This window comes from Musa acuminata, chromosome BXJ1-8, assembly GCF_036884655.1.
Source record: "Musa acuminata AAA Group cultivar baxijiao chromosome BXJ1-8, Cavendish_Baxijiao_AAA, whole genome shotgun sequence".
NCBI lineage: Eukaryota > Viridiplantae > Streptophyta > Magnoliopsida > Zingiberales > Musaceae > Musa > Musa acuminata.
Genome location: NC_088334.1, coordinates 10345805 through 10369879, shown reverse-complemented (window position 1 = coordinate 10369879; position 24075 = coordinate 10345805). Strand labels below are relative to the sequence as shown.

Sequence of the window (24075 nt, the reverse complement as noted above, 5' to 3'; positions counted from 1 at the left end):
TGCATCAAGATGTCGACGAAACCGACAAGGACGAGATGGACGATCACAGGGCATGGAGATGCACCGTTGCACACATAGATCTTGATGTGAGTGATTAGGCCTACTAGCTCGGGCCTAATCATATTAGGTTGTGGTCCATGATCATCTGGTGTGATTGCTTATACACATACTAGATATGTATATATATTTGCATGCGATGTAGATATATATTAAATATGTATATGTGTGACATGTCATATTAGGAGACCAAATTATAGAAACATCTCTCGATAATATTAAGTCGGTAAACGTGAGGCAATTAGATTGACCCACGTGGCCTTCCATCGTTATGAGTAGGAACCGATTCCCGGTGTAGGTTGAGTTGGTCGAGTCCCTCGAGACTCACCTATATCGCGATTCGCTATCTTGCTTACGACATAGAGATGTCACCGGTGACCTGAGGGCATGGTATGCTTGGTCGAGTCCCTCGAGGGTATATCATCAAATCAGACTCATCTTGTAACGAAGGTGTTGACTTAACCGAGCATCATGGTTGGTCGAGTCCCTCGAGGCCATGGTGATTCGGAGGCCGAACAGGACGGGAATCACAAGGAGTTGTGATCGGCAAGAGTTGCCTACCTTTTAGGCTTAGTGTGATTGGTCGAGTCCCTCGAGGTTACACTAAGACGCTGATTGGATCCTGATCCCCACTATAAATCTGTCGGAGACTTCCGTTTTACGTGCTGAGGGTGTCGCGTGACTCGATAGTAAAATAGTGGGAGCATATTAAGATAGAAGTCCATATCTTGATAGTTTATTTCTTGCAAAATCTGCATGTTATTCATTTCTGCTACATCTTTATTTGAAAAAAATGTCGCTTTCAAATCCCTTACGTGGCATACTTGATGTCAACCGCCTCACTGGTCCAAATTATACGGATTGGCTCCGTAACTTGAGAATTGTTCTCACAGCGGAGAAAATCATGTACGTCCTTGATACAGTGATGCCTACGCCCAAAGAAGGGGCAAGCAAGGATGAGATCGCTCCCTACGTGAAGTACATTGATGACTCCACTCTTGCTCAGTGCTATATGTTGGGCTCTATGACTCCAGAGTTACAGAGACAACATGAAAAGATGGATGCCAGATCCATTCTCCTACATGTCCGCAAATTGTTTGAGGAACAGGGAAGGACTCAACGATATGAGATATCCAAGAGCCTTTCCGCGCTAGGATGACTGAGGGGACACCGGTTCAGAACCATGTCCTAAAGATGATTGAGTGGATAGAGAAACTCACAGGTCTAGGAATGGTCCTAGAGGATAACTTGTGTGTGGACATTGTGCTTCAGTCCCTACCAGATTCCTTTTCACAGTTCATAATGAATTTTAATATGAACAAGCTTGAGGTGACTCTCCCAAAGCTCCTCAATATGTTGAGGGAGGCAGAGAGTACTATTAAGAAAGAGAAGCCAGTTCTCTACACTGGTGAGACCAGAAAGAAAAGGAAAGCAGAAAGGTCCCTTGAGAAGGGAAAGGGCAAGGGCAAACCAGGTAAAGCAAAGGTTGCTAAGAAAGACCCAATAAAGGACAAAGGCCAGTGCTTCCACTATGGTAAAGATGGGCACTGGAAGATGAACTGCAAAGAGTACCTTGCAGAAAGGGCGAAACAAGAAGCTTGGTGAAGCTTCAGGTACATTCATGATCAATCTTCAATTGGTAGATTTTTGTGATAGTGCATTGGTATTGGATACCAGTATTGCTTATTACATCTACAATTTATTGTAAATTCTAGCAAAGCCGAGGGGAGATTGACGAGAGGAATATTGCATAAAGGTTTGTTTATGCAAGACACTACTCCACATATCATGAATGTAAGTGTCTAAGAGGAAACGAGATGAGGTGAACAGTGCATACCTATGACATTGTAGGCTAGGTCACATCCATGAAAGAATGATTCAAAAGTTGCTAAATAATGGATATCTAAATCCATTCGACTATGTGTCATATGTAACTTGTGAGCCTTGCATTCGTGGAAAACTGACCAACTCTCCATTTAGTGGAACTGGAGAGAGAGCCACTGAGTTGTTGGAACTCATACATAGTGATGTATGTGGACCCATGTCAACTCATGCCATTGGAGGTTACTCCTACTTCATTACATTTACTGATGATTTCTCAAGGTATGGATATGTGTACTTAATGAAGTACAAGTCCGAGGCCTTTGAGAAATTCAGAGAGTATAAGAATGAGGTGGAGAACCAAACTGGAAAGAGTATCAAAACTCTTCGATCAGATCGAGGAGGTGAGTACTTAAGTACAGAGTTTACTCAGTTCCTCAAGGACCATGGGATATTATCCCAATGGACACCTTCTTACACTCCTCAGCTCAATGGTGTCTCTGAAAGGAGAAATCGTACGTTATTAGATATGGTACGGTCCATGATGAGTTTCGCTGACCTACTCATCTCATTCTGGGGATATGCCCTAGAAACCACAGCTTACCTTCTGAACAGAGTTCCAACTAAGTCGGTAGTGTCTACACCATATGAGATATGGAAAGGGAAGAAGCCTGATCTTAAGGTTGTTAAGATTTGGGGCTGCCCTACCCACGTTAAAAGACACAACTCCGATAAGTTAGAATCAAGGACAGAGCGATGCAAATTTGTGGGATACCCCAAGGAAACTTGTGGGTATTATTTCTATCATCTCGAGGACCAAAAGGTCTTTGTAGCTAAGAGAGCAGTGTTCCTTGAGAAGGAACACATTCTTGGCGGAGACAGTGGGAGAATGATAAAGTTGAGCGAAGTTAGAGAACCAAGCTCAAGCACCACTCTACAGCCCGAGTCTGTTCAGGTACCTAATACACACGTTTCAACTTTACACAAGTCTGATAGAGTATCTCATCCTCCTGAGAGATATGTGGGACATATTAGAGGAGATGATGCTGAGGATATTGATCCTCAGACCTACGAGGAGGCTATTATGAGTATAGACTCCGGGAAGTGGCAAGAAGCCATGAATTCTGAGATAGATTCTATGTACTCCAATAAGGTTTGGAACCTAGTTGATGCGCCCGAAGGTATTGTACCCATCGGTTGCAAATGGATCTTTAAGAAAAAGATCAGAGTAGATGGAAAGGTAGAGACCTATAAAGCAAGGCTAGTGGCTAAGGGGTATCGTCAAAGGCAAGGTGTTGACTACGACGAAACTTTCTCACCCGTAGCAATGCTAAAATCCATCAGAATTCTATTGGCTATTGCAGCACACTATGATTATGAGATCTGACAGATGGATGTGAAAACCGCATTCCTCAACGGGAACCTTGAGGAGGAGGTGTATATGATGCAACCTGAGGGATTCGTGTCCAAGAACTACCCAGATAAGGTGTGTAGGTTGCTTAGATCCATTTATGGACTAAAGTAAGCTTCCCGAAGTTGGAACATAAGATTTGATTAGGCAATCAGATCTTATGACTTCGTTAAGAACGAAGATGAGCCTTGTGTATACAGGAAGGTAAGTGGGAGCGCTATCACCTTTTTGGTGTTATATGTGGATGACATCCTCATCATTGGGAATGATGTAGGAATGCAATCCACAGTAAAGGCTTGGTTATCTAGACATTTCTCCATGAAGGACTTAGGGGAAGCATCCTATATCTTGGGGATTAGAATATATAGAGATAGATCCAAGAGGATGCTTGGCTTGTCCCAGTCCAGGTACATAGAAACCATTGTCAAAAGGTTTGACATCAAAAATTCTAAGAAAGGGCGAACATGGATATGATACCTTATGCCTAAGCAATAGGGTCTATCATGTATGCCATGCTATGTACTAGGCCTGATATAGCGCATGCTCTGAGTGTCACGAGCAGGTATCAGGCGGATCCAGGCTTGGAGCACTGGAAAGCAGTAAAGTGTATCCTTAAGTACTTGAGAAGGACTAAGGATCTTTTACTAGTATATGGAGGTAATAGCCATAAGGTTGAAGGCTTCACTGACTCAAGTTTTCAGTCTGATGTCAATGATAGCAAGTCGAATTCAGGGTATGTGTTCACCTTGAATGGAGGAGCAGTGTGCTGGAAGAGTTCCAAGCAAGATATCACTGCTGACTCGACCACAGAGGCGGAGTACATTGCTGCATTAGATGCAGCAAAGGAGGGAGTCTGGGTGAAGAAGTTCATCACATATTTGGGAGTCGATACAGATAGCGACAAGTCGACTTACTTATATTGCGACAACTATGGGGTGATTACTCAAATAAGGGAACCCGGGTCTCATCAGAAGTGTTCTGAGGAGGTTCCAGCTTATAAGAGAGATCGTAACCCGAGGAGATGTAGTAGTGGAAAGAGTTCCATCCGAAGATAACATTACAGATCCACTGACAAAGCCGTTGTCTCAGATTGTCTTTGAGCGTCACAGGAGTCTGATGGGGATCAGACACATAGGTGATTGGCTTTAGGTCAAGTGGGAGATTGCTAGTCATAGGTGCCCAGCAAGCCAATCACGTGAGTGATGGCACGTGTGACTTGATACAGAATCTTTTTGCTTATTATATTTTGGCGTATATCACTTTATAACTATTGCATAAATGCATATATATATTGTGATGTCCTTGGATTTATGCAATGGGAATCGGATCGTGATGAGATCACGATAATGAGATCGATTCACCTTTAAACACATATCCTAAATAATCCCGGTCATAGGTTACTCGAGAGGGACATCGTGATAACCGGATAGACTTGTGTGCTGTATACCCGTCCATATGATGGATGCAGCTGGTCTCATAGCTGCTCGTGTAGGGACACTAGGGATACAGTACAGGTGCTCATTGGAGAATGAGTTCACTAATTGATCCGCTTACGGAATGCTGGATGGTTGATGATGCCTTATTGTCAGACAGTGATTCCGTAGTCCTAGTGGTGTATCTGGTCCTTAGACTTGAGACACCAAGGATGTCCTGTATGAGTGCTCCACTCTTTGATACCAGACTTATAGGTTTGGCTGTCCCCAGATCTAGTACAGCTGGTCATTGGGAGTGGTAGTCGACCTTACGAGGGCTATTGAGTGTCAATAGAGGATCATCCACTCTTGGCGTCATGAGAGGAATATCTTATGTGTTCTTGCTCAGACAAATCCCTGGCCAGGGTCATTCGGGTTGAGAGAGAAAGAGTTCTCCGGGAGAATCCGATTAGAGCAAGACTCGAGTAGAAACCGTATGGGTCTGACAGCACCATGCTCGATATACGGTCTCTGGGATATTAGATGGATGAGGGACTATAGGTACATGGTAACTGAGGACAGACAGGTCCAATGGATTGGATTCCCCTGTATCGTCTGGGGACTATGGCGTAGTGGCCTAGTACGTCCGTAGTCGATGAGTCGAGTGAATTATTACAGAGATAATAATTCACTGAGTTAGAAGGAGTTCTGATAGGTATGACTCACGGCCAGCTCGATATTGGGCCTAGAGGGTCACACACATATGGTAGGCATTGCGATGAGTAAAGGTTCGGATATGAGATATCCGATGGAGCCCTTGTCTTATTGGATGCATATCCAATACCCACTAGGGAAGGACCCATTAGGGTTTGACATGGGATCTCTATAAATAGGAGGGATTCACAGCCTCATAGGCTAGAGTCTTTGCTTGCCTTTCCTATTCTCCTCTCCCTCTCCACCTCAAAGTAGGCCTGGAGTTTTGAGGAGCGTCGTCGTAACCCTACTGTGTGGATCACCGCTAGAGAGGAGGACGCTTGACCTCCTTCACCCTCTCCTAAGGATCTGCAAGGAAACAGGGATATACGATCTCCCTAGGTAACACAATCTTTATACGCAGTTTTATGTTTTACGGATTTTTTGCGCACCAATCTTCACACGACGACGAACATCTTTTTGGGAGTCGGGGATTTTTGTTTTCTTGTTCTTCTGCTGCGCATATGATGTCGCCCCCCAATGATTTCCCAACAGATATTGTCATAAAATGGGGCACATTAAATCTGATTGCTTTAAATTGAAAAATAAATTAAAGCAAAAGGAAAAATTTGTTGAAAAAACTACTGAATCCGCTGAAGTTAGTGTAGCAACTGATGAGATTGTTGGAAATATTTTTTCTGCTATTGATGACAGGACGAGGTCTAAAAATGAATGGATTTTAGATTCGGGTTGTTCTTATCACATGTGTCCCAATAGGGATTTGTTTTCCACATATGAATCTTGTAATTGTGGAATTATTTTGATGGGCAATAATGTCGCATGTGATGTTGTTGGTAGAGGTACAATCCGAATTAAAATGCATGATGGTATTGTGAGGATGCTCATTAATGTTAGACATGTTTCTGATTTAAAAAAGAATCTCATCTCTTTAGGCACCCTAGAGGCCCTTGGGTGTAAATACACAGCTGAAGGTGGAGTTATGAAAGTTTCTAAAAGTGCCCTTATTGTTATGAAAGCTTGTAGGTCTGGTAGCTTGTATATTCTGCAGGGAACTACTGTCACAGGTTCGGTTGCAGTTTCGTCATCATCATTGTCTAATTCTGACATCACCAAATTATGGCATATGCGTTTGGGTCATGTGAGCGAAAAAGGTTTGAGCATATTGAGCAAAAGGGGTCTACTTTACGGACAGAGTACTGGGCCACTTGATTTTTGTGAACACTGTATTTTTGGAAAGCAGAAAAGAGTCAGCTTCACTTCTCCGGTAGTTCACAAAATGAAAGGTACTCTTGACTATATTCATTCAGACCTTTGGGGTCCAGCTCATGTTCAATCTAAGGGTGGTGCCAGGTATATGTTGACTTTCATTGACGATTATTCTAGGAAAGTTTGGGTTTATTTTTTGAAGCATAAAAATGATGTTTTTCTAACATTTAAACAATGGAAGGCTTTGATTGAGAAACAAACAGGTAAATAGATTAAGCGGCTTCGAACAGATAATGGCATGAAATTTTGTAAAGGTGATTTTGAAGAATTATGCAAAAATGAAGGAATCGTTCGGCATCGCACTGTTAGGATGACGCCTCAGCAAAATGGTGTGGCCGAACGTATGAACATAACACTCTTAGAGAGAGCGAGGTGTATGATCTCAAATGTAGGGTTGACAAAGGACTTTTGAGCAGAGGCGATTAATATGGCCTGTTACGTTGTCAACCGCGCTCCTTCTGCAGCACTTAACTTTAAAACTCCGGAGGAAGTTTGGTCAGGTACTCCTGCTGATTATTCTGATTTAAAATTTTTTGGGTGTCCAGCATACATGCATGTAAATGAAGGAAAATTAGAGCCTCGGGCTAAAAAGTGCATTTTCCTTGGGTATGCTTCTGGGGTGAAAGGATACAGATTATGGTATTCTGATCCCAAATCCCCAAAATTTATAATCAGTAGAGATGTTACTTTTGATGAATTGTTTATGTTATCTTCCAAAGAGGATTCTACTAGTTGTACAAATGATAGTGCGCAGAAGCAGGTGGAGCTTGAGATTGGTAGTTCATATTCTTTTAAGTCGAACTCTTCTACTCAAAGAATGCTAGTAGGTGGTCCCGAGTCTACTGATGCAGATGATCCAGAGGAAGAGCAATATTCCATAGCCAAGGATAGACCACGAAGAGATATTCGACCACCACAAAGATATGCAAATTTGGTTGCATATGCTTTGTCTGTTGCAGAAGAGACGAGTGAAGTTGGTGAGCCTACTTCCTACTCAGATGCAGTTTCTTGTGATAATTCCGCTAAGTGGTTGATTGCGATGAATGAAGAAATTGAGTCTCTCCATCGGAATAGAACTTGGGATCTTGTGAAGCCGCCTTCGGGTAAGAAAATTGTTGAATGCAAATGGGATACCATTGCTGAGGGGAAAGTCCTTGTTCAGAAAATTCATACGAAGGACAATCCAGTTGATATGCTTACGAAGCCTGTTTCAGTTTACAAGTTCAAGAAGTGCTTGGACTTGGTTGGTGTTCATTGTTGGTGATTGCCCATTAGGGCTTTTATGAAGAAGGTGGAGCAAGTTTTGTTGAGACATGCCAAGGTGGAGATTTGTTAGTTTGACAAGTCCCATAGTCCCACATCGGGAAAATTAGACTTGTTGTCTCATCTTTGAACTATAAATAAGGGCCTGAGCTTTGAAGTTAGATGCACCACAAGAGGTACCATAAGTGACACCACAAGAAAAACCTAAGTGTTTGCTTTGGTTTAAGTCCATACTCAGTTAAATAGTTTGGATTTATAGTTTGGTTTTTCTTGTTTAGTATTTAAGGGTGTTTTATGGCCTAGGAACATCTTCCTAAGGCATTTGTAATTGTCCCTCTTTTGCAGTAGTGATTTGCTCCTCTTTCGTCCGTGGATGTAGGTCAAAGTCAATTGACCGAACCACGTATATCTGGTGTTCTGGTGTTCTTGTCTCGCTTTTATTCTTTCTGTTTTATTGTCTTGTTGGGTTGCCAAAATTACCTTGTGATAAATTTCCTAGAGCTAGCTCTAACAATAGGGGATATATTATCATCCAATACGTCACCACCACATAGCACACAGGGAAGAGAAGATAATAACTCCTTCTCGCCATTTATGATAGAATGACAACCACAAGCTTCATTCTCATCATATATGATAAGAAACATAATTATAAGTTTCCTTCTTGTCATATATGACGAGAAAAATAATTGAAAGCTTCATTCATACCTTTTACAACCATGTATAAAAGTTTATTTTAACATAGAGAATGGGGGGACTTCTCTTGACTATCCACATCCATAATCATATATCTCGGGTCACTAAGTGTCAAAGAGATTAGATCGATTTTAGTTTTCATGCAAGTGACACTTCGGGAGCTCAACTTTCCATTTCATAAGCATCTCATATGACTCTACGTCTAGACTACATTAGACTAATCGAATCATCAATAATATTTTTTTAATAAATATCAACCAGTACTTAAAACATAATTTTTATTTGTACTCTTTGTACGACCATCATCCGTAAGGAAAAATAGATCACGTACAAACTCAGATACCCATTTGTAGGAGGCCTGCACGAAGATGAATAGAGATTTCCCGACACGTTGATCTCCGCCGCTGATTCATTGAATAGGTAAAAGTAACGTTGTTTCATGGGTTTCTACATGCCATATGAAATCTGGAATACAACCCTCGTCCTGAAATCTCGAGATCCAAGTTGAAACATTGCTTCTTTTATCTATGGACTTCGTTCCGAGAAGGCCCCACGTAATGCTTTAAACATAAGATGATCGTGATAAAAGCCAACGTGCTTACGGAACTCAGCCAAGCGAACTAATTAGATATTATTATTTTCATAGTTAGTTATCTTTGCTATCTCAAACTTTATAATTTAAAAAGTTATATTGACATCTTTATAGTTTTGAAAGTAAAACATTTAGATCTATTTTATCTTAATATTTTCTAAAATAAATAATAAAAAAATAAATTTAAGTTCCAATTGATGGTAACAAATGGCGAATGACAACACCATTGGGGGTCATGGGCAGCGCCACAAAGGGTCATGGACAATGTCACTGGGGATTGAAGCTCTTATCGCTATGCCCGCTGCCTACGTAGATATCGAGTGATACTGCTCGACAACTGCGTTGGTAGCGAGGGGAGCAGTAGAAGGTCCAACCCCAATGGCATCGACGTAGATATCAAGTGGCGCCACTCAACAATTGTATCGGTGCCAACGTAGATGTCGAGTGACGCCACTCGACATCTGCGTCGATATGAGGGGAGCGACAAGAGCTCTGGTCCCTAGCGGCACTAATGCAAATACCGAGCAACGTGTCGACAACAGGGAGAGCGGTAGGAGCTCCGGCCCCCAACGCATATACCGTCGATGTCGTTGGAGACTGAAGCTCCTATTGCTCCCCTCGCTGCCGATGCAAATGTCAGAGCGCATCACTTGACATCTGCATCAGTACCTTTGAGGGTCAGAGCTCCTACCGCTCCGTCCATTGCCAACACAGATACTAAGTGACATCATCCACCATTACCGACATCGTCCATCATCATCAATTAAAATTTAAAATTATTTTTTATCTTTTATTTTTTATAATATTAAGATAAATAAATCTATTTTTTTTATAATTATAAAAAAATTAATATAATTTTTTAAATATAACGATCAAAATGTTAAGCACAGTTTACTAATTAGCCCAGCGATGCCGATCGATAGCAGCTGCTCCAGTACGGTGAGCAGAACACCAAAGCGTAGGTTCTCCGCAACCAATTCCTTGAGCTTTGGGGCCATTTGATTGGCTTCGCGATCCATGTCTGCGTGTATGACCTGAGATGGTGATATCGGCGCTCATGTCACCAGACCCTAATAGAGACAGCTTCCAGAACCTATGGACACCGAGCTAGCTGAAAAGACAAGATGGAATTGGACTGTGGCACACAGAGACTGGAAACCACTTGGAGATCATCACCCATCGGCTGCCGATATGTAAATATAATATCTGGGACATCATGCGGACAAGAAGCTACCGACGCAGACCTTATCTAAAGGGTGGTGTGGCGGAGGAGGACAAGTGGACTGACCACCGTCGAGTCCGGAAGGAAACATTAATTAACACAGGAGATGTCGTCCCTCCATGGGGTCTTCTGCCGCCTGCTTTGCACACTGCCCAAAGACCATCAAGGCTGCCACGACGCGTCTTCCCTCCCACGGGCCCATCGCAACCACCACCACCACCTCCTCCTCCTCCTATCGCAGTTGTCGCCGCGGTCACGTGCATCGTGCGTGCTTTCAAACTGGACTAATAATATATAGAAACTAGAGTACACTACAAAATCATCAAGTGTTCTAAGCAGGTCTGGCATTAACATCACATCTCTCTTCCAAACCGGCCAATTTTGTTCAAGCATACAGACATTAGATACTCGAATCAGTCCTGCCTCATCGCCTCGTTCCTTCTACGAGTAGAGGGTTTTCAATCTCTTGGCGGTGTGGATGAATCCTACGATAACCTGCATCTCGTCCAGTTGCTGTTCGCAAATGGGGAGGTTGAATGAGAGAGAATAGATCGGATAAAGAGGCAGATCGAGCGCAGAAGATGCAGCAGTTGCTTTCGATATGTACCTGCGACAGCAAATGATTTTGCACACCATGAATCAGTTGTTCTTTTGTGGGGTTGGGGTTGATGTTCACCTGCATATCAGTTGAGTGTTTGATGTTAAGCCTTGCAAAAAAGGCAAGAGATGCTGTGAACAGAAGAAACCTTAATGGTGATGTGGGCAGGAAACATACAAGATTGAAGTGCCTCCAGTATCTCCACAAGGCTGGTGTCCCAAGTTTGGCCAAATTTAATCTCTGTTCATAGAGTGTCAGCACAGATTCTCTCACAACACATGTAACTTAATCACAAGGCAATATATATTATTCCAAGATGCGGAAAATACTACAGAAATGAATGCAATATCTTCTCACCATTTGAGGCTTATGACCATTGGTGTGAGTGTCTCGATGGTTGCCGCGCCCATTTGACTTTGCTGAAGATGTCCATGGCCTGGTATGTCGTACCCTTGGCTTTGTCGGCTTATGAAACTCCAAGCTAGCTGTCCAACAAATTAAGATTAGTCTTACTTCTGACAAACAAATTAGGATCGTCTTACATAGTACTGTGCGATTAAACCAAGTCAAAAAAGAAATAAATACTATCCACCACCTATAAATGAACAGTAAAAACTTACAGTAATCCACATCTTTGTCCCCCATATCTGAACTACTGCAGAATGAGTTGTCACAGTCGATGTCATCATCATCGTCCTCGTTTCCAGTAGGAGCTTCCAGCACACTCAGCGCATTTCTTTGTAGCTTCACTTCCACCCCATTCTTTAGTACCTGATAACATGTAAGCAAAAATGTCTCAGCATGAGTCTCCCTTGTCCCAATAATCGACTATGGACAGCTCCAAATACTTCCAAGCAGCTGCATTACACTGTGCCCAAGCAAGCATTTCCATGTGCGATTGAGAATCGATCCGTCTGACGACTTGAATGCAACTGATGAGTGACAAAATTAAGTTCCTACTAGCAATCGATTCTTAAGGTCCATGTGATGCACAAAACTAGAGCGAACATACATCTAAACAAGGACCAGATTTTAGGAAGGAGAAACATTGACTAACCAGCCAATGCCAGCCGCCGAGGCCGACTGCTTTCTTCACAACACCTTGAAGCCCAACTAGAACAGACTTTGTTCTGTTGTTGCCGGTCACAATGACTTTAGTGTGCCGGGGAAGCACCGAAAGCTCTTCATCACCGCTTTCCTCCTGCGAAGATGGGGTACGGGCCGAACACAACCCGGCTTCCATGGTTTGCATGCCGCCTGATTCCGATCAAGTGAAGAATTATCAAAAGTTGTTGCATCAAATATCTTAATTGGTGAGACATGGAACCTTAATTGTTTAAAATCCTAAAAATATTAATATGAATCAAAAAACTTGAATTCAACTTTTGAAGATCACAAGACATGCAATGACAATTTGCAAATTGGAAAAGCAAGGTGGTCATGTATGGGCAACAGGAGATCCAATTTTTAGGTGCAGGCTTTATCTTCCGTGCAGGGCCCGCACCGAAAAAGATGAACAGCGACTCGATCAATATCAGGACAGCTTGTGACCGCTGGACGCATGTCCCAAAATTCAATCCCATTATGAAGATTGCAAGACGCTGGCTGACATCCAACAACTTACTAGATAACAAAATATCGGAGCTACTCTCGTAGCGACACAGCGACGAGCCAAGTGATAGTGTGATTATAGCAAACATAAATATTGAACCAAGAGATCGCAAACTAGCCTGATTCGATCGATCAGAGCCACTACGGGAACTGTTTATCCTATTACAAGGGAGGAAACAAAAAGCATGAGCTCATTATGGATTATTATTCATCGACAGAAAAGTGGAAGAAGCAAACTTTTATGGATCTCACAAGACGGATTGCACAATGGAATTTCCATATCGATTTAGCACTATGAGTGTAGGTAGTGGCAGGCGAATTTTATATTAGCATCAAAAATCACTTTTTTTTTTCCGATACAGTATCACTTATCGATCGCTCGAAGAATTAGCAGTCAAAAGACGACAAAGGGAAAGTGGAGCGTATCCTTGGCGAGCAAGTCCGATCGATCGCATGCAAATAAAATTACTATTGGGCGCAGATCTTTCCGTCACGGAACTGAACACTGGCATCTCTGCTTCTATCGTTCAAATTTCCAATCTTCCACAGAGGAACGGATTCAATCAAGATCTAACGCCGCAGATCTAATCCGGTTCGGCATTCAAAATCTCGATTGTCCTTAGTTGCTAAACAAATGCGAGAACAGATGAAACCAAAACAAAAGAAAAGCTCCGGAATCTGAGATGCCATACCACAATGCTACGATCCAGCGAACCGGAGAAGGGAACTCGAAGAAACCGTCGAAATGTGGTGGTTTTCCGCCGCAAGAAACACAAGCACCGGGGTTTTCCGCGACGAGACAGCGAAATTTGATCCCCAATTGACCGGAAACCAGCGGATCTGCGAGAATTTGCACCCGGAGAAGGGATTCTTGTCAAACCAGTAGGGTTTCTTAGCAAGAGAAGAGAAAGGGGAAGAAAGTAGCGCACAGTAAATGCTTTACAACTGCCAAATGAGTAAGTAAACGTTTCGGACCGGTTTTTAAGGAACCTTCTCAGTCCGAAGCCGGTTTTACGGCCTCCGCTCGGCTTCAACGATCGGCTCGAAGGACGTCCAACCAATGATACAATACCCACCGTTCAAACAATACACTCGCGGATGGAGGGGTAGTTTGGTCATTTTATCTTTGGCGCTTCCCGACCGGATCACGTGCCCTTCCTCGCCGGCTGCAAGCTCGAGCCGAGCCGCAGTACACACGAGGAGAGGCCGCCGACAGCGACACGTGTTCGCGTCCAGCTGTCGGGATCTAATCCGCAGGGCCACGTGATCAGCGACCCGACCGACGATTACCCGATAACAAATCCCGTCCGAGCTCTCTCTTCAACTCCGCGGGGCCCTCAATCATACAGGCGGGTGTGGAGACGGGTGTTCGATCCTGGGTCTCGGACTCCGCCGTGACGGGAGGAGGAGACAGTTCTATAGTGCGAGTTACAAGTCCGGATGGCAGCTGGCAACCACTACATGGCAGAAGCGGCCCCCCCGTCCGCTTCTTCCCCTTCCGGTTGCTGGTTTTGGATCTCAGAGCCGAGAAGGATAGGGAAAGGAAAACTGGGGAAGGAAAGAAGGGGGCACATGCATGGCATTTACTGCGTCATCCACCGTGCGCCCACGCATTCAAAGAGGTAGAGGAAGGACATGGCATAACATCAAACAGCTTGCCTGCGGACCAAAGTCTACCGAGACTCGCTACTCGATAGGGGCCGTCCGTGTCCTACTGTCATCTAGTGATGCCGCGATTAGGACCGTCGGTTGGAGATTGATCTGATCCCGGCATGGCCAAATATGCCATGGGAATTGAATGTGGATAACCTCCGATCCGAGGGGAGATGGGATTAATTACCGGATATGAGTCGAATTTATAGCTAAGATCTATTTTTGGACGGATTAGATACGGGCTGAGGCTGCTCTAATACAGGTCAATCTCTTCTATGCTGCTGGTCCACTACAACTCAGCTAAGCTAAGAATCAACTGCAACCATCATAAAAGAGATGAGCTAAGAAAAAAAAGCTGAAATTGTAGCATGAAGAAGTGTTAAATGTCAAGGATTACTCGATTAAAATAATAATAATAAGAGTAATAATTGATTCTTTAATGAGTCAAATGTATTATGGTTTTGTATTACAGAGCCTGTGACGTTATTATTTCCTCGGCAAAAAATTCATCTTGGTCAGACAAGAGTGGTTATTATTGATTTTTTGAGAAAAAATATATCTTTTCTTCATGATCATGATGACTTGGATGATTTGTTTTTGCATCAAATGTCAGTTCATCTAACGGGCCCACCCTAGCATAGGTCGGTGTGACTACCACGGTGCTGGAACACCAATATAGTATCCTTTCCTTGCATGTAATGATGTCCATATTCATGATGTTTCCGATCGAATTGGATCATAATTTGGGACGGAAATAGTTTGCACCTCATTTGGGTCTCGAACGTTTAAATTGCACAACAGAAGGATGGCGGGAGCCCCATATGACATTTTTCTTGAGCTTAGAAATGTGCAACACACAGTATTATTTTTCTTTTTATTTAAGAGGTAGGAAAATTAATTGGATACTGATAGACAAAATAATAACGTTGTTAATTCATCCGATCAACTAAGTAATAACATATGTCCATAATCTCCCTCGGAAGTTGACGATATGAGTCTGATTCGTCCCCCTTGCCTATCTTAGAAAAGATCAACAACGAGGCTTTTCTTTCTCTTTCTTTGTCAAAGTCATCTGCTACAAGTATGATGATATTTCCTTCACTAACCATAGTTTCGAGAAGGCTTGCACGCCTGACACTCTAGAGCATTAATCCCTAACGGTAGGTTTAGTTTCTCTCGCTCCTCTTATCAAATGACTATTTCAAGGGATCATCCCTTGCTTATTCCTAATAAGCTTAAAACCCTAACAAATGACACCTTTATAATCATCCTTTCCTGACACCACCCACAAAGGGGCATGTTCATTAGTCATTATCATTGATGAGTCCCGAGTGACATAAGGGGCACCCTAACTCACTGTTGGCCTTACACTATCGTTTGTTCAGGTATAAAGGTCAGCCCACAAACCTAAAAGGGTAGGGAGAATCAAGCTAAACTCTTCTAAAGTCTACTAAACTTTTTTCCACTTTTCTACTAACTTAATCACTTGAGGGGTCAGATCACGACATTCATCTGCTGACCATTTGTGTAAGGTCTTGACGAAGCTAAGGTGCACATTAGGGCAACACCTAATCCATCTCGACAAGGAAGTTGCTCCTCGGGACGACTTCAAATCAACCACCATAAAATAAACAACACCTCGGGATCCTACCTGTTGGCTTAACTACCCGCTCAAATTGTCCCCTTTGACTTCCATGGACTTATTGGATGGACTTGCACCTTCATGATCAAACCGGATTGTATTAACTTTCCGATGAACAATATCAAGACAACAATAGATACCAATGCAATCATCAATGTTTATCCCATTCATTAAACGGAGAAAAAGACAACTTGTCAATTATATGATTTTATCCATCACAATAAATTCTAATATTTATTACATAAATTCAAGAGACCTAATAAAAGCATGTTGATTCTTTTTTTTTTGTTTCTGTTTCCTCTAGCACTCCTAACACGAGAATATTTATAAGCAATATAAAATCTTATACATGAATCGAGTGCCACATGTCACCTTGTTCAGTTGACACGTATCGACAATTATCCATCAGCGCCGTTGCAGATGGGCGCAAAGGATTCTGTTTCCACGGGCCCCGACAGAAAGGAGCTCCTCGTTCTCCTCGATCCACGCATAAGTCACCACTTTGTGGCCGTTGATGACGGAATTGACGGCTGATATCGAAAACACGGCATCACCACGGGTTTCCCTCGAGTACCTCCCGCTCCATTGTCCTCCCTTCCAAGCTTCCACCAACACCGTGGCCTCTCCTCCAAGTCTCATGGATTTATAAGTCCAAGCTTTCCCGAGATCCTTATCCTTCAACTTCAAGGCTGCTCGAGAAAGAGACGCTTCAAGCTTGCACCGTCAGATTGGAAGAAGGCTCCTCAACAATGTTGAGCTTATAAAAGGATCGGATCCGTTTGCATCGCTTCGTCTTCTTTAATTCTCTTTATGTAGCCACAGCCTCACGACCCGTCCTTCATCGATCTTAATCAGCTGACAGACTTGGGCAGAAAGAAGAGATGCACATAAGGTTAAATCTCTTTCGAGACTGCAAACACCAAGTTCAAATAGGTAATGTTATGCATGCAGTCACATTGCATGATGAGTGCAGATTGTCTTGTTATTTCTTGTTTCCCGTGAGCAAATATGATGCGTGCATGTAACGTACGTGAAATAGGATGATCGGTGAGATATATCACAGGAAAACGTGAAGCGGTGGCACCGATCTCGTCTTCAAGCTTCAACCTGTGCGAGGAGTACACCAACGCCTTCCGCACCGAGTCATACCATGAATTCTGGGCTCAGGTTCTGGATCTCACCTTAGACCATGGTGCCGCCCTCAAGCCCAGAGGAGGTAGCGCTGCTGCCCTTCTCCCTTCTTATCGCCTCCTGGCGGAGCATCTCCTCGACCCGGACCAGCCCACCGTCACCAAAATCCTTACCCACCTCGCAAAACGTTGCCACCCTGAGACCCATGTCCTCCTCTCCGACTATTACTCCGAGACCGCCGGCGCCTCGCTCCTCTGCGGCCTTCTCCTGAAGGACATCGATCGGATTCGACGTCGGTACCGCCCGCTCATAGCCACCCTTCGTTCCCTCGTCTCCGACAACCGGTCACGTAACGGCCTCCAGGCTGTAGGCGACTTCCTCGCAGATGTCTCCAAGACCACCAACTCCTTCGATTCAGTAGCTTCATCTCGACGCAAATTCCGGGCAGTTCAAGAGGGCTCTGCAGACCTACTCAAAAGGCTCGAGTCAGGCTGCAAGAAGATGAGGGCAAAGCTTCGGTTCATCAACCACCTCAAGCGAACCTTGGCCATATCGGCGATCGTCCTCGCGGCTTCGACGGTCATCATCGGTGCTTGTGTACCGATGCACGCTTTGGTAACCTTGATGACACTACCGCCGTTCCTGTCGTCGTCGTCTCGGTTGGCCTCGGCGAGGAGGCTGGATAGGGTGATCGCTCAGCTAGATGCAGCGGCCAAAGGGACGTACATCTTGAACCGGGACCTGGACACCATTAGCCGGCTCGTGGCACGGTTGCACGACGAGGCCGAGCACACGCTCACCCTGTTAAGGCTCTGCGAGCGGCACGGCGGCCACCGGCGGCGGTTGACGCAGGAGGTCGCGCGGCAGATAACCAAGAACCTCGCAAGCTTCCAACAACAGCTGGATGAACTGGAGGAGCACCTGTACCTCTGCTTCATGACCATCAACAGGACTAGAAGATTAGTCTTGGAAGAGCTTCTGGTGGCTGGCAGTGGCAGAGTCTAACGCGACGCCATCAAGTTGCGGTTTTCCAGTCTATATTTGTACAGTGTCAAACTCACATTTGCATGGGTAATAAATTGATTGTTGTCTCTTTTGCTTACCAAATTTGATCCATGAGCTGCCAAATATACCTTTTACTTTCCTTAGATGATGAGTTCAGTTTGTTTATTTATTTACCAAATAAATAACATAAATTTTTATGTTGCCGAAGATAATATATATACAGTTTGCGAGGCAGAGATGCCAATTGACTCAGATGGTTTATTTGAGGAGCATTTTGCCAATTGATTCGTCTTTTTCCTCCATTCAAACATACGTAACTCGTTCCGCATTCGGTCTTTTTTGCCCCTACGCAACCTCTTTCGTGTATGTATAGTCTTCAATCTGAGCAAGCTATCGAAATTGTTTCTACACCAAAACAAACCCGGAGAAGTACTCGGATGATCCTAACCGTCAATTTTACACACACAGGGCCTATATTTTCTCCACGTGTCGTAATTTGCATGTGGGTCTGTTTCACGTGAGTGTGCAAAGTACTGCTCGATTTTCTCCATCGCCGGGGCTGACCTGTTACAGCCGGTTTTCGGACGGAGAGCACCGGCTGAATCGGTTCCGAAATTTCAGAATAATTAAATATATTTGGAACCGAAGAATCGAGGCTCGCGATTGCCATTCCGTCCCCAAGTCGTTTCTTCGCCCGGAGGGCTTCTTGCCGATTCCTCGGTACCAATCTCTTCCCCTCTCTTCCGTCTCGTCGTCGTCGGTCTGCTCACCACATATTCACGCCCGAAGATCTCTCCTCCGAGGTTAAAAAGCTCGTCCTTGTTCTCGATCTTGATGTATTCGTGCTTCTTTAATGTTTGAGGTTTCTGCTGATTATTTGTTGTTATCTGGATCCGACTCGTTCATTTCCTGGATCAGATGATTAGGTCCTCGATTGGTGGCATCCTTTTGGTGGGTTTCCGTCCACCAGGCAATAGATTTTCTGTTTGGATGTTGGAGCATGTAAGGAATCAGGGGCCTTCTATTGATTCCTTGTAGCTGTAACTGCTACCGGAATGGCTCCTTGTATAAAGAATGAATCGAGCTTTATCCATTTCATTAATCATTAGACTACCTTGATCAAGAATAATTTGATCTCATGTGTCTTCTTTTCGCTGATCATGATAGGTTGGTTTAATTTCCAGAAACTGGATTGAGTCCTCTACTGGTTAAATCTCCTCTCGTCTGGCTCTCTCAATTTTTGTTATTCAGTTACACACATTAATTATTACGCTTGGCATCTTTTGTTTTGAGAGGAGATGATCTATTTTCTTTAATCTTTCGGTGCTTGATGCTTTAACTGAAACTTGACATTATATTTATTATTCAATATCTACAGCATGAATTTTGCGGCTGCACGTATCAATTCATGTGATCTATTATATTGTAATTTTCTGTTTACTTTAATTTGTCATTTTAACATTAACAATAAAGGACCTGGTCCAATTTAAGCTTATTAGAAATGTATCTTTTTCTTTTCTCCTTGTTGTTTTCAGCTTGTGTGTTTATGTTCATCTGGTGACGTAACCCTCTCTGAGCTAGTTAGTCTCTTTAAATTTGTAGTCGATATGACGGACAATGTAGAAGGAGTAGAGGGAACTTCTTCTCGTGGAGCTGACTGGGAGGTCGTGTCTCTCACAGCATCTGCCTATGCTGCTGCACCTGGACCAAATGAGTTTAGCCCTACTGATAAAAGTGAAGAACAGGAGGACATAACTAAACTTGAGTCTTCTTCTGCATTATTAATGTCTGGTCATTTTGTTTTTCCACCCAGTGAGCATGAGAATCTCCCAGTAGAACCAGACTCGAGCAAAAATTATAGTGAAACGGAGGGGCATACTCCTGGAGTGGTTAGTGTTGATAATGGATTTGATAGTCTGGGTAAAGAAAGGCAGCAGAGTGAATCCAATGATGACCTGCACAGTTTTCAGTTTTATGATAAAGGGAGTCAAATATCTACATGTGACATGGTATTCGAAGAGGGCACTGGATTTCAAAAGCTAAACTTGGCTGGATTGGAGCAGGGTATGCTGGATGATTCTGAGTCTGCTGCTGTTCACTCTGAAACACATAAAAGTGACACCGAATTTGAGGCAGAAGGATCTTTGGATGTGATTATGGATTCTCCTCGGGAGCATACAAAACTATGTGAAGATGAAGTTGATCGACCTAACCTTCCTTGCCAAGTATGGTGGAAGAGGCATGCAACATCTTTGTATTGCCATGCAAAGGAATCCAATACATTTTGGTCTGTTGTTGTTGCTGCAGCTGTCATGGGGGTTGTAATCATGGGGCGGCGATGGCAGCGTGACAAATGGCAGCTTCATCAAATCAAATGGAGGTTTAGCATCCGTGGTGAGGTATGCTTGCGTCCTTTCTAAAAATTGATTTACGTTATTTTAAGAAGCATTGAAATTTTTTATAAATTTGCATTTCTGTTGTCCCAGATCTCTTTCTTAATTCTGTTCTTTACAGCTGGTTATTAATTACAACAGTAGATTAATCTATAATGATGATCTCTTCTTGAATTCTTTTGATGTGCATGCATACTCATAACAAGAAGCAAGTACAGTTGAGTTATACAAGGTTTTAGCATGTACTCTCCTGGAATTGGATGACAGATATGTATAGAAGTAAAATTTCAAATCCCCATGATTAATGCATTCTGCCCATATGTTATGGTCAATCTCTTTCATAACGATTGCTCTACTGTCTATAGTTGATTTCCCGTCAGCTGTACGGAACGGTGTTTAACTCAATTCCATTATGGGAAAAATCTATTGGGCTAGGTTACAAATTATTTGTTAATTTCTAAACAACCATAGCAATTTGTGATTCTCTTCCCACCGAAGAGAGAATCCCACGAAGATCAGAATGCAGAGAACAGGAATGTCAAAATTAAAGTAATACCAGCTTTTCTTAAGTATGAAATTGCATATATTATTAAAATTTGATAACTGAATCAATGTAAACGGTCCCTATGTTTTTTGAGGTCACCTAATAATGTCTTTAAGCTTATAGATATCATAAGTTGAACTGTAAAGTCAGGTTCAGTAGTTAATTTTGAGATTATTGCTATCTTGATGATGTTCATGACTTCATTCAACCTTTTTAAACTCCTCTTCTCACCTCTCCGATTTAGACCTTGACAAGACTTTTATTTGTCAAGGCCTTCTTCGAAATCCTTGTTATCACTAATTAGATGTGTTTTCTGTATGAACAATGTTTTGTTCTTACGACTCTTTGGATATCTCATCTAGTTTCAGATTTTTTCTTTGTGGCTATCTCTCAGTTTGTTCCCCCGTTTGTCTTGTAGACTAAATGAACATCTTATCCTATTTTGATGAGTTCTTATGATTGCACTATTCTGATTGACACGTAGTTTTCTCTTTCATCTTTGAAGTTTTGATCAGTAGCCACAAGATTTATCTAAAGATATCACGTAAAACTCAGAAAGTATATGAGATATTTCATGGATACATATTTTGTTAAGATGGAACACACCTTAATGATTTTAACATGGCTTGCTATGAAGTCAAATAAGGTGAAATATGGTCATCTGTTAGATGATTGAATTCTGGATACATAATTTGTACATTTCTGTGTTGAGATCTCTAGCATTTATTTTCATTGCATTCATATGATCCTTGGCAGATGGAACTAGTATGCAATTATTCTTGCCATTCATATGATCTCTAGCATTTACACTGATTTTGTGCGAACAAGAAAAGATCCAAGTTATTGTCTGGTAGCTTGCTAGATCAAAATCCTTGTTGTTTAATGTACTATGTCCTGAAACCGGATGAAAATGGGTGCATGTTTGTTCTTATATGTGTTGAGAATATAGCAAAGAAGATATTTAAAAAGCTTATGCTTAGAATAGTTTGATGTTAAACTGAGATTATATTCCTCATAAGATTAGTACCTAAACATGAATCTCAGGTTTCTCTTGTCCCTTATCAATTAACCTTATGAACTGAAGGGTTAGGTGTGACACTCCAGTTTAATCCACAAAAGAAGTGGCAAAGGTTTAATGGACTTATAAGGATTTGATAGATGTACTACTGTTTATGTGGACTTAGCATTTTAGACCCATGGTTTATGCTCAAAAAAGTTGATGGGTTAGTTATCCTATCAAGTAGCATCATGACAATTGGTATGAAAGCCAATCTAGTATTAGGCATAGGAGAGAGGCTTGAGAAGGAAAGGATTACTTATGGATGAGACCAAAGGACATGTCACGGCATTGAGTCATCGGGCTAGGCTTCACGCGCACCATGCTAAGATTTGATCTAGACTATGTTGGCGCTTGATGAAGACGCCAAGCAAGTGATGAAGATTGTGGTACCCTAATTTAGTCCCACAACGGAATTGGACAAATACCTAGATTGACTTTTAGGTTTGAGGAGTGTATTACTATTAACTTGACTAAGGATTTTTGATCTGTGGTTCAGGTTCAAATGAAATTAATGGACTAAATCTCTTACTAGATTGGGTTGTGACACTAGGTTCTTTCTCAAAGATTTTTGGAAGATTTTTTTGATCTTCAGCAGTTGGCAATTCTTTATGTTGGTCTTGTGCAACTCTTTTGGAGCTGTAAGATCTCCAAAGTAATTAGCATAAATTGACTGCCTTAATAGTTAAGTTACAAGCAATATTGGATATTTATATTGTGTGGCTTGAACATTCAAGGTTTAGTCTGGCCCTACAAAGCTACTTTTTCCAACGGGGTTTTGCTGCTTCCTGATAAGTGATGATGATACATTGCACTTATTCTAGTCAGCAAGTGCATATTAATTTTTAATCCACAACCGCTCTTTTGATTGTTAGTAAGTTCTTTTAATCTACTCATATTAACAACTCATAATTGCTTTTGTCAGAAGATGATCAGCATGTTTGGGCCTACTGGCCGATTTAAAAATGTTCTGGTTGGTGGCCACCAGCATAGTCCATTGGTGGGTGGAGTTGGTGCTTCGGCCAGCTTTTAGACTTTGATGATGACGAAAAACTTCCAAATTGGTGTATCACGTATATTGAATGTATTACTGGAGAATTTGGTGACTTCACCTGTTAAAGTGCCTACAAGACTTCCAAATTAGTAATTTCCTTATTCTGGTTAATCCTTTTGTTTGATGGGTTTGTTTAGTATGCTGTATTTTACAGTATCTGAGGTTCTAAAAGAGCTCATATTTCATTGAACCCATGTGGATGATCACATTGTTGTTCATAAGGGCCATTTTATTTATGCTGGCTAGTCTAGTTGTTTCCAAATTAGGTTAATTTGCAAAATCATTTTCTGCTTAAATCCTATTGATACACAACTGAGAGCAATTCTTGTTAGACTAAATATGTAAAACGTTTGTCATGCATGAGTTAGCTCATTCTTTCATGAGTTAATTTGGCATCTCCATCTATTGTTCCTTCCATTATCATTATTACAGGCTTTTATAAGTCTTTCTCGGTAGAAATCATCTCAAGGCTGTAGGTAGAACTGCCAATGGCAACCTGATTGTGTGATCTAAGCTTCTGGTGAATACAATCTCCCAAAATCCGACAGAATCTGATGTCCGGGTAACCTTAAACCTGATCTCCAAATCTACCATCGCGGCAGGAGAGATATCAAACCATTTGCGAGTATGGATCCAATATGCTGGCTGAGCTCCAGCCCATATCTGCTCTCCTGGCGCGACGATGTCGGGCTTCAGGACGTCCGCCGGAGTCATCTGGCCGTCGAAGACGTCGGGCCCTGTCGTTGAGAATCTGGCCGTCGAAGACGCCGGAGTCGGCCTTCTGTAGTCGCTGCGGTTCCTCTGTAAGCTATGGCTGCACCTCTCGGGTCCCTGTACGTGTGCTGCTCGTAGTACTTCGTGAGGATCTGCGAGTGGAACCAAGCTTGGAACACGTCATAGAATATTTTCATCAAGTGGAGTTCCTGATGGATG

General features: G+C 42.6%; 3 protein-coding genes across 4 annotated transcripts; 2 read left to right on the top strand and 1 right to left on the bottom strand.

Annotated features, from left to right (window-relative positions):
- Positions 1–10781: 10781 nt before the first annotated feature.
- On the bottom strand, positions 10782–13616 carry LOC135587479 (uncharacterized). The gene is made up of 7 exons (XM_065078959.1): positions 13356–13616; positions 12110–12309; positions 11673–11823; positions 11410–11537; positions 11230–11292; positions 11062–11130; positions 10782–10967 (listed from the first exon to the last, which is right to left on the bottom strand). The coding sequence occupies exons 2-7, from the start codon at positions 12302–12304 to the stop codon at positions 10896–10898; spliced, it is 678 nt and encodes a 225-aa protein (XP_064935031.1). The 5' UTR covers positions 12305–12309; positions 13356–13616; the 3' UTR covers positions 10782–10895.
- Positions 13617–16468: 2852 nt separating this feature from the next.
- On the top strand, positions 16469–18134 carry LOC135588992 (UPF0496 protein 3-like). The gene is made up of 2 exons (XM_065081319.1): positions 16469–16891; positions 17022–18134. Exons 1-2 carry the CDS (start codon positions 16840–16842, stop codon positions 18092–18094), a joined length of 1125 nt encoding a protein of 374 aa, XP_064937391.1. The 5' UTR covers positions 16469–16839; the 3' UTR covers positions 18095–18134.
- Positions 18135–18618: 484 nt separating this feature from the next.
- On the top strand, positions 18619–23332 carry LOC135587477 (ATG8-interacting protein 1-like). 2 transcript variants are annotated; one of them, XM_065078958.1, is made up of 3 exons: positions 18619–18897; positions 19697–20493; positions 23017–23332. In XM_065078958.1, exons 2-3 carry the CDS (start codon positions 19702–19704, stop codon positions 23119–23121), a joined length of 897 nt encoding a protein of 298 aa, XP_064935030.1. In that variant the 5' UTR covers positions 18619–18897; positions 19697–19701; the 3' UTR covers positions 23122–23332. The 2 variants fall into 2 exon arrangements, with proteins under 2 accessions (XP_064935030.1, XP_064935029.1); XM_065078957.1 differs by having other exon boundaries at positions 23014–23332.
- The last annotated feature ends 743 nt before the right edge of the window (positions 23333–24075 follow it).

Bases quoted from the DNA above. Each gene is read 5' to 3' on its own strand.
- LOC135587479 (XM_065078959.1), bottom strand. From the start codon at position 12,304: ATGCAAACCATGGAAGCCGGGTTGTGTTCGGCCCGTACCCCATCTTCG. The intron at 11,538-11,672 runs GTAAGTTTTTAC...TTTGTTGGACAG, and splicing joins GGACAAAGATGTGGATTACT to CTAGCTTGGAGTTTCATAAG. The intron at 11,293-11,409 runs GTGAGAAGATAT...CTCTATGAACAG, and splicing joins ATGGTCATAAGCCTCAAATG to AGATTAAATTTGGCCAAACT.
- LOC135588992 (XM_065081319.1), top strand. From the start codon at position 16,840: ATGCACATAAGGTTAAATCTCTTTCGAGACTGCAAACACCAAGTTCAA. The intron at 16,892-17,021 runs GTAATGTTATGC...GATATATCACAG, and splicing joins CAAACACCAAGTTCAAATAG to GAAAACGTGAAGCGGTGGCA.
- LOC135587477 (XM_065078957.1), top strand. From the start codon at position 19,702: ATGACGGACAATGTAGAAGGAGTAGAGGGAACTTCTTCTCGTGGAGCT. The intron at 20,494-23,013 runs GTATGCTTGCGT...TGCTTTTGTCAG, and splicing joins GGTTTAGCATCCGTGGTGAG to AAGATGATCAGCATGTTTGG.